General features: G+C 35.2%; 1 protein-coding gene across 1 annotated transcript; it reads right to left on the bottom strand.

Moving 5' to 3' along the window:
• Positions 1-3,607: 3,607 nt before the first annotated feature.
• Positions 3,608-4,528, bottom strand: LOC101963113 (olfactory receptor 4P4). Its single transcript, XM_005341544.1, has one exon. The coding sequence runs from the start codon at positions 4,526-4,528 to the stop codon at positions 3,608-3,610; it is 921 nt and encodes a 306-aa protein (XP_005341601.1).
• Positions 4,529-10,901: the final 6,373 nt, after the last annotated feature.

The raw sequence follows: 10,901 nt of genomic DNA, 5'->3' as shown, positions 1-10,901 counted from the left end.
AGGTAAGAGGAGGTGAGAGGAGGTGAGGGAAAGGGAAGGTACTGGGGAAAGAGAGTTAACAAATTATGTTGTCTTTATGTATAATTATAATGCACCAATAAAAATATAAAGAGATTATATTCTTAAGAAAAAAAATTGAGTACATTTAAACAACATGCACAGCCTCCATAGCAGTGTCATGGGTAATTGGCAGACCATCAGGGCTGATTTGCTGTCAGGATAGCATTAGATTGGATGAAGAAGGTTCCTTTACTGCCAATTCTTCTCAATGTCTCTAAATCTAATAGCATACAGAGATTTGCAAACACATTTAGGTTCTCTCAAAGCACTTCTGAATGTTAACCGTCTTAGAATCTTTTGTAGGTTTTCATCCATAAATATCAATTAGTCATTAGAAATGCAAGCCTCACAGAACAAAGAAATGCATTTCTTATTTCTCACAAAAGCAAATGCCATTTTAAGTCTTAGAATTGATTCATTTTATACCTATTTCTGATGAAATTTTGGTTCAGAAGGGCAGAATTTAAACTTTGTGACAATATAAGAATTAATAGACCTTTGCAAACTCTATGAATGTGCATTCCCAGAGGCATAAACAGATATTCATCAAGTGCCTCTGAAAGGCTATCAGAGGCAATGCCCTGGTGCCTCTGTGCATTTACTGGCTGTAACTTTACTTTTTACCTACTTTTGTCTGGATCAGCCTTTTTTCTCTAGAGAAGACAAGACCTGGTTACACAGGGTATTTCAGGAAATTCTTCCTGCTTTGTGTTCATCTGCATTCCAAAGGAAAGAGGAAAACAAAGCCTGTGGAATAGTAGTAGGTTAGTTTCCAGGAATATATGATATGGGGATGAGGAGGAGCAAAGAGAAGCAGAGATTGGCATTTGTCATCCAAAAACTGGATTATTATCAACAGTAATATCCAGGCTTAATGTAGATAATTCAGTAAAATTGGTGACAATCAATATCAGGACCAAGATCCACCTTTTCTTGCCACGAACATTTATTTGACTCATGGTTGTGGAATGGATGATAGCACTGAAAAGATAAAAAAAGTATACCATGATGTTCCCCATGCATATACCAGGGTTGAAAAAGTATATTATTACGTGCCAACCTACTGCTAGTATGAGAGGAAAACCACACTCATTGCACAATAAAACTTTATTCATTTATTTGATTTCATTTTTAATTTTGAAGGAGAGTCTTGCTAGGTTCCCTGGGCTGACCTCAAAGTTGCCATCACCCTGCCTCAGCCCTATGAGCAGTTGGGATGTCATGCACACTGAGCCAGTCTAAACTGGGTAATTTCTTAACGGGAATATGGAGATGTATGTGCGAGTACAAGACTTGGTAAAACTGAGATTCAACTGCCCACTTTATATGTTCTTAATGTTTACTTCTCTTCTTAATTAAAATTCTGCTTACATATAACACTCAATAAGTTTTAAGTATGATAAAAATTTTTATATTAAAAAAATTATCATAAGCTACAAGGATGTTGAAATCTTTAGAATAAAATTATATAGAATCAATGACAAAAGCACATTCTCACCCAAGCAGAGGGGGTGATGGGACTCTCTACAACCACAGAAACATATAAATACACTAACCATCATGTTTCAGTGACAGGTTAGATTTATGTGAAGATCAGGAAATGTTCAGCCCCAAGATAACTCATTTCAGCAATGTATCTCAGCATCAAAATACACAATAAATTCCAGAAAATCACATTGTAAGCTCATAGTCACATGTACTGAGAAAAACATAGTGAAAATGTTTTTAAACCCAATGAATTAATTCTCTATTTAGAAATTCTAAGAAATATACAGAAACTTTTATTATAAGTATCAGAGATTTATGAGTCAATAGAGTTCAGAAAATTCCTCTTTAATTCTATATTTGAAGGATTTTGTAAAGAGCAACTTATTTTGCATTAGTATTTAGTAGATTTCAACATTAAATCTATTAAAAAAGGTAGGAGGATGAAAATATGAGCTAGATAAGAATATAGAGGCCCAAAATTTACCTGAAACCCTGCATTCCTCTTGTGCCATATATTGCTACTAGGCCAAGTTTACCTTGTGAGCTTAATCCATTTTGTGGTTCACTGTACATCAAGAATACCACAACTCCAAATAAAATAAGACCATTTCAGAGACTTTAGCTAAAGCAATCATTCTAATTCATGTTTAGCAAAATCAAAATCCTCTTGAGAAAATTGGTGACACAGGTACATAGGCAAGGATGACTAATTAAAATCAGAAATGATTTGAGGTATCAAGAACGTATGATCAAAACCACAGGACTTTCTCAGGTCTTAAAGAGAATACTAGAATACCCTGAAAGTTTCTAAATATGCTCTCCCAATGGATATCTAGAGAAAGAGGGTTAGAAAGAAGATGAAGAAGAAGTATGTGGCCAAGGGAGGATGTCAAATAGAAACTAAGTCCCTCTCAGTTAGTTTTGGCTTCTAATCCCTGTAGAGTCCTGGATCAGGACTTCTAACCTACTTCCATGTTGGTATTTCTGATAGTTCTTAAGTAACATGTTTCTTAGAGTGAATGGGGTTCAGGTGATTTAAGATAATCATTTAATAAAATTTACTAATGGTTGATATTTTAATTACCAAGAAATTCCCATGCAATATAATTTGCTGAATGCATATGCTTATTCTCATATGTATAACAAAACATTTTATGTTTCTCCCACATATTTAATAGACAGATTTTTTATATACATATAAGGCTTTATGAACATTCTGGAAAGTGAATTCTAGGAAAAACAACAAGCAATTAAAGAAAAATTGAACCAATAATTTTTTTTTGTGATCTAATATGTAACATTATCAAAATTTATCCAATAAAACTCTGTGGACATTTGAAAAAAACACAAACAAGTGATAATACAATGCTTTGCTTTGTTTTATGTTTATTGCAAGTATACTTTCTGATAGAATGTGTACCTTCATTGATAACGTTCTCAAAATCTACAAGAACCCCATGCCATAAATACATGAACACAATCATCACACAACAAAAAAATTTCAGTTCCACACGCCATGTTTCTGCACTGAAAGGAAAATCCAAATACTCTGTGGAAAAATAATACAATAAGGCCACTAAAATAAAGGTATGGTTAAGATAACTAATCAGAGCCAACTTTTTTTTTTGAATGGACATAACATTTTCCCAAGATAATGTAGAGTTTTGCATAGATTCAAGAGGGGAAAAAAGTGAAAAGTTAAATATGTCAAAAGTTCTAAGATTTGAAAAGTGAATAAAGGAGACCCTGGTACTAAAGTCAAACACACAACTGCCTCTGTGACTTTTCCTCTGTGACTTTTCCTTGAAGTTGACATGACTGACTATTGATACAGGAATGATTCAAATTAGGGAAGTCAGTGTAAAATTAACTCAAATTATAATGTTTGTTAATGAAAGAAGGAGATAATCTAGACACTTAAAAACAACACACATCATTAAATAAAAAGAGAAATCAGTACTTTAGGAACAATTCCACTCATAGAATCTATGACACTCAAATGATAGCAGACCTGGGGACACAAAAGAAAAGCATATGAATGTCTCCTTCTTTACTTTACCTATCGATGTGACATTCGAGACCATACCTTCTGCATGGCAATTTTCATCTCCATATTTCTGAGTGTATAGATGAGAGGATTCAGCATGGGGGCAACCACAGTGTAAAACACAGAGATTTCCTTGTCCTTGTTCTCGCTACCTGCAGGTAGCACATAGGTGTAAATACAGGGCACAAAAAACAGAACGACTACCATTACATGAGAGCTACAGGTTGAGAGAGCTTTGCGACGCCCTGCAGATGACCTTGTCCTAAGGTTATATAAAATCATTATATAAGAAGCTACTAGAACAAGAAAAATCACAACTACCACCATCCCTGAATTGGCAATCACTAAGATACTCACAATGTGAATATCTTTGCAGACCAATTTCAAAAGAGGCTTCACATCACATATGTAGTGATCTATCTGATTAGGGCCACAGAAAGGCAGCCTGAGTACCATGAGCAATAGAGCAATAGAGTGCCAAAAACCCACCCCCCAGGCCACCGCAACCAGCAGGTTACACTTCTTCCGGTTCATGATGACCATGTAGTGCAGCGGCTTGACAATGGCCACATAGCGGTCCAAAGCCATGGACACCAAGATGAATATTTCCACCCCTGCCAGCAAGTGGGCCGTGAAGAGCTGGGTCATGCAGCTGTTATAGGAAATGGTTTTTCTTGCTGCTGCCAAGTCCCTGATAAGCCGGGGAACGACGGTGGAGGTGTAGCACAGGTCCATGAGGGAAAGGTGGCACAGAAAGTAGTACATGGGCTGCTCGATGAGGTGACTGCAGGTGATGGTGAGTAAAATGACGAAGTTCCCCATTAAGACTGCCAGGTAGCAAAGCAGGAAGAGGAAAAAGAATAGTAGTTCGATTCCCTTATTTCCCCAAAGCCCCATGAAAACAAATTCTGTGACATTATTCGGATGTTCCATGAAGTCAACTGGAATTCACATACACAGCAGAAACTTAATTCATCTGAAATGAGACAGAACATAATATCTTAATAGCTGCTTTTATGTTTGGAGACATTTATAATTTAAAAACATATATAGTAGTAACAGATGTTATTTGGGGTTAATCTTTCAGAACTTCTTTTAGATAAAAATAATCATTTTACTTCTCATGATATTTAGTGAAAGCATGCTTTATACCTAGGACTTTTGTAAACCTTTTAAATGCATTTAGCTCTTTTAAAAACATGGTAAGGTTCTGATATTCATTTTACACATGAAATAATATAGAAATAGGAGGGACCGGTTAATTACACAAAATCATTAAACTATAAGAAAGCAGACTAAAGATATGAACATGTATCTGATGCCAGACTCCATGTGTCTTAGAGCTGTGCAACATTTTCCATAGATCAAATGGAATTGCAGCTGTTTACACTCCTGTTAAAAAATAGGGGGTCTTTCATTTTCTCTGTTATTTTTTTAACTCTATAATACTAAGAAAGGTATTTCCTTCTATATTTTACATAGAATTTATCCATAAAATTTGATACTCATTTCCTATTACTTTGTAGCTTTCACCTCACTGTTAATTTATAAATCCAGTAGAATTAAGATTTATTTTTTAAAGATGCAAGACAATTAATCATACTATAGAATATTTTAGTAGAAAAATAGCCTGATAAGAGCTTCAGTGCCTTTCTGTGGCATGTTTGGTCAAAGCTCACTAAATGGAGATGCTGGAACTAAAGAACTTTGGGCAGCAATGTTGAACATCTAAATAGAGGGACACAGTGCATTATTGTGTGAAAACTTACCTTTTTTTCTAAGAATTCTGAAGTCGTCTTTTAGAGGTTACTGCTAATGCATTAGAAACATTTTAGGGATCTTGTAGTCTTCTCACAACAGTTTGAAGAACCTCATGTACCTTGCTTATTTAATCATAAGTTCAGAGCACTGCAGCTATTCTGATACCATGAATCTGTGAACAGACAGCAAATACATCCAAACCATCACCTTTAACCAAGATCTCAATATCCTCATCAGCAAACCATTCTTTGTTTCAGACTCTGTAATCTCTCAGTGGAAACAGTGAGGGACCATTCTGCTGTCATGGGCAGGTCCCTTCATAATGAAGCATGACAATAAGTGCCCCTCTCGGATGCTCTGCTAATTAAGTAGAGAGATGAGTTCATGTAATAAAATATAATACAACTTAACAAGTCCACAGATCAGCCCTACCCTCTGAGTCTTTTTCAGAGGAGCAAACACTTGTAAAAGGAAATGAATATCAATATTTTATCTTGATGTTTCCACCTATTGTAGATTTTTTCTGCCACAGAGAAAAGTGTTGGAGAATAGATTTTAAACACATGTTAAATACACAGAAAAATGTGAGTGTTGCTGTGTTCATTTCAGATTCAAATTTTGCGGAAAAAAATATCAGTTGAAAGACAAAAGAATTTCTGGATAATTTTTCATTCAAACTATGGAACAAAACTGTAAAAAAAATTACAAAATTAAAACTGTAGAAAGTGGAAATCTTGCTTCAAAATATTTCCCTGATATTGACAAAAGCACCAGCACTTTTTAACGTTGATCCAAGATTGTCCTAGTTACAAAGAGAGGATATCACTTAGGATATTATAGAACTATGTGGACAAAGGTTCAAAGCAGTTCCCAGAGCAGTTTTAGGAGCCCTCTGGAAAATCCACCTCATGTTGCAACATCCACCATTCTCTTTCTGTTTGTAAAACCTTTCTGTTCTTACAATACAAAAAGCTTTCAATGTCTTTGTGTCTGCCTCTAAGATCTCTCTCTCTCTCTCTCTCTCTCTCTCTCTCTCTCTCTCTCTCTCTCTCTCTCTCTCATCAAAACACAAGGGTATAGGAGTGAAGAATTTTGAGCTCATTTGATCACATATCTTTCACTTTAAGCCTATTTCCCAAAAGTCTCTCCTTTACTATGTAAATTTTTGGAGAAAGGTTCCTATGCAAAACTGTTCACAAAAATATGTCAATTTCTATTTGTTAAAAAAGAGAAAAGTCCATTGAATTGTCATTTTTCAGAAATGGATGCATGTCTAAGGTCCAGAGAATATGTGAAATGATTTTATATGTTTTTCTGTGTAACTAGTCATCCTATTTTTAACAATGGAAAAAAAATGTGAAATAGAAAGATGTAGACTTCATCATTTCACACAAAATGCTTATGTACCATAATTATTAATATCTTCTGGGCACAGTAATAAATACTTTTATTTATTTATCTATTATATATTCACCATGGCCCAATGAGATATACGCTATTATATTGTTTTCTCTGTTTGCAAATAGAGATATTACAACAAAATTCAAATAGAAAAGTCTACATCTAATCAGTATTTTTATGTTTCAAAACCTCATATTTTTATAATACTTGTCATATCACAAAATCAAAGGTTTAATACTTTTCCCTCAAATGAATTTATCTTCAAATTACCATCTAGCTTTTCCTGAGTGTCTTTTCTTAAAAAAAGTACTACCATTTAAAATATTTCAGAAGAATTAAAAATTAAAATTAATATTTACTAAAATCAAATTTTATGTAAATAGATGTCCAAAACCTCAAAGATTTTTTCCATTTAAAAAAAATCTATGCTAATATTGTCTCTTATTTTATATTTCTCTGCTATGTCAAGGTTGTTCTTCAGGCTAATTCTTCTTACCTTTCTCTGTAACATGAAACAACAAATTGATATAGACACCAGCTATCTCCCCTTTTGGATCTTCAATGCACAAGATGCTTTTAGGGCTGCATTACTGGGAATACTTTGAAATAAGGCTTAAGATGGACCAGAGGGAAAAATTCCCATAGGTATTTAGTTTTTTTCCCGAAAATAAAAAAGCCTATATAGTTATATTTGTAAAAATAAAGCCAGTAACATTAAAGTGTTCATACAGATAGCTTTAAGGCTTTATTTTATTTCTCTTTAGAGTCTTGACAGGAGTGATTCTGTAATGTTGTAGCATTGATAATGTATAATTTCACCCTCTCAACTAGAATAATTTCCTTAAAGTCCAAACTCACTGATGTCATGTAATATACACTTAATAAATTGTAAATTCTTTATTACCTAATTTTATCAATGAGCTAAGAAACTATCATAAGAGTATTAATATATTCTCATCTGCTTAGAGCCACAGCCAGTCTGTATGGCCCCTGGGCATTTTGCCAACAGTATTGATTGACAGGCGAGGCATTAATATCCGCCTCTGCCGCTACTTTTGAATTCTCAGGCTATTTTGGAGTTCTTGCGCTATTTTGGAGTTCTTGCGCTATTTTGGAGTTCTCATAGGGATTTCTGGGGATTCCCCGAGAGTTCCCATTGGTTGGGGAAGTGCAGGAGGAGGGATTTCCCGGAGAGGGATTTCCAGCTGGGGGTTCCTGCAGGAGCCGCTTGGTTTTCGGGAGGATTCCCCAGGAGCGTGTGTGAGGTTTTTTCTTGCAGTTCAAAAATAAAGTTTGTTCCTTCCTCAGTGGCTGGTGATTTGTGCCCAGCCAGACTGTGCAACTCATCAATATTATCCTCAGAGTCACTGCCATTACAAAAACACTTCAAAATAGTTACTCAACATATAATTATGCCCTTTGGAAGTTTAAAGCCCCTGTTCACTCTTCTATGTTAATAGGTAGTAGTATTTGAATACTGATTAAGTATATATAATACATATTTTTGTAAAATATATAGTAACTACTGTCCTTATTTTTATTTGTTACTCTTTTGCTTCATTCCCTCTTTCATCCCCCTTGAATAAAAGAGGAAAAGAAGACTCAGTAGACTCTAAGGGAACAGATTACATAAATCACAGCCTTTAGTTCGTGGCAGACCATCCTCATATATCTATGCAAAGTCCTTCTACAGACATATTTTATTTTACAATTTTTATATCACTCCTTTCACATCTCCTCACCTTTCTGAATAATCACTGTACTGTCATTAGCATAGAAAATCCCCAGAACCCCAGGACATCACACCTTCATGGGCTGTTTCCTATAGCTGTGCACATCTTGAAAATAGTCTCTTTCTACATTCCTGTTAAATTATAGCATTTGACACTGCTCTCTCACTGTGCAATCCTAACTGATATGTTTGTTTATAATATAGTCCCAAGATATATGGAACAATGTTAAATAAACCCACTTGAGGAAACAAATGAATTCACCTTTAAAGTGGAAGATTTCAATATCCCCATCTCTAATACTGATGGGTAAAGCTGGCACTAAGTAGAAATAATATAAAAGATCTCAAGGACAACTCAAAAGTATATAAAGGCATAGATAAAGCTATATATTGAACAAGGAATGCATATTCTTTGCATTTAATAATTAAATATTTATTTAATTAAGTATTAAATTATAATATGATTTGGATCTAAAAATGTACCCCCAAAGAGCTCATGTGTTTGACCTTGCAGGAAATGTTCAGAGGTGAAATTATTAGAGTATGAGAGCTATAAATTAATAGTACATTAATCTATTTGGTGGATTAATAATTTAAATGGAATCTTAGGTAGTTACACCAGGCAGGAAGAGTGTGGCTGGAGGTAGTAGGTAACCAAAGACATGGTTTTGAACTATATCTTGTCCTTGACTTTTGCTATCACTCTCTTGTGTTTTCTCTTCCCCCTCTTTAAAATATACAGGCTGATAATAAGGATTTCTAGTTCCACCATTTTTGCTTCATGTAATAGGACATCATTGTTTTAATGTATGAATAACATTCTATTATGAGTACATACCACATCTCTATATCGTTCACATGTGGATGGGCATCAGGCTGATTCTGTTTCTTAGGTATTCTGAATAGTGTCATATTAAGTGAGTGTTCAACTGTATATTTGATCTTCTCATGTCATTTTCTTTGGATATATCCCCAGAAAAAGAGTAGCTGGATCATACAATAGTTATATTTACCTGGGAAACTTATGTACTGCTCTTCATTACAACTATATTCATGTATACTCTCCTGAATATGACACAAGAGTTCCCTTTTCTCCACAGCTTCATCAATATTTGTTATTTTTTGACCATTTGAAAATGACAGTTCTAATTGAGATAAGATGATGTCTCTAAAAGAAGGGAATAATACAATAAAAAGTTCAAGGAAAAACATTTTTTAGAAAGGTAAATAAAATTGGCAAACTTTTAACTCAGCCAACTAAGGAAAAATAGCACATGAATTAGTAAAATCAGAAGTGTGAGATAAATATTAAGAAAAATGATTTATGTAATTGACACAAAAATCCTCCAAATCAAGAATCAAAGCACGTTAAATGATTATATATCCAAATGAAGTGGATTCATCTTTGGCATGTAAAGGATGTGCAAGTAAGTGTGGCACAAAATCGAACACGAAAATAGTGTGATTACCTTAATCAATATATAAAAAATAATTTGTCAAAATTCAACTTCCATTCATGATAGACCAAGGAGCAGGGCCTCACCCATCACTTCTTTTTTAATTACTTTTTTAAATTTATATATGACAGCAGAATGCATTACAATTCTTATTACACATATAGAGCAAAAATTTTCATATCTCTGATTCTATACAAAGTGTATTTACACCAATTCATGTAGTAACACCATACAGGTAGGTGTGGCTGGAGGTAGTAGGTAACCAGAGATATGGTTTTGGACTATATCTTGTCCTTCACTTTTGCTTTCTCTTACTCTCTTATGCTCTCTCTTTCCCCTGTTTTCAAATATAGAGCTTCTTCATACATGTACTTTGAATAATAATGTCCATCACATTCCACCATCATTTCTAAACCCATGCCTCCTTCCCTTCCCCTCCAAATCCTCTGCCCTGTGTAGAGTTCGTCTATTCCTCCCATGATCACTTGTGGTGAGCCGTTCCTGCGGACTGTGGTCGCCATTACATGATGGCGCTGGCTCCGTTGTGGTCTGTGAAGGACAACTCCATATCAAAGAGAGTTGGCGTGTTCCCAGCTCCTTATCAGAGAAAGTTGGCATGTCATTTTCTAGCACCCTGTGAGAAGGGTACACGTGGCAGCTTTGCATTGGGGTTCGAGGTGCTTTATTAAGGCTGGGAGGGGCATCCAATTATTATTCCGGGTAGTAGAAGAATCATTAGAATAATATCAAGGGCCTGAATAAACTGCTGAAAGAAGATTCCTGAGTCGCGTCTTCCTTGCGGGCAAGGGGGTCGTGACAAGTGGTGCCGAAACCCGGGAGAAAAGAAACAAAGAAACACCCAGGAACCAGAACTTTCAGCAGTCAGGGAGGCGCGCCGGTAAGTCCCAGGTAAGGTGGGACCCGCTGTTAAAAAGCGGAGGCTCCTCTATACATA

The sequence above is a fragment of the Ictidomys tridecemlineatus genome, chromosome 4, assembly GCF_052094955.1.
Source record: "Ictidomys tridecemlineatus isolate mIctTri1 chromosome 4, mIctTri1.hap1, whole genome shotgun sequence".
NCBI lineage: Eukaryota > Metazoa > Chordata > Mammalia > Rodentia > Sciuridae > Ictidomys > Ictidomys tridecemlineatus.
This window is presented reverse-complemented; position numbering and strand designations above follow the sequence as displayed.

Coding starts and splice junctions, on each gene's coding strand:
- LOC101963113 (XM_005341544.1), bottom strand. CDS start 4,528: ATGGAACATCCGAATAATGTCACAGAATTTGTTTTCATGGGGCTTTGG.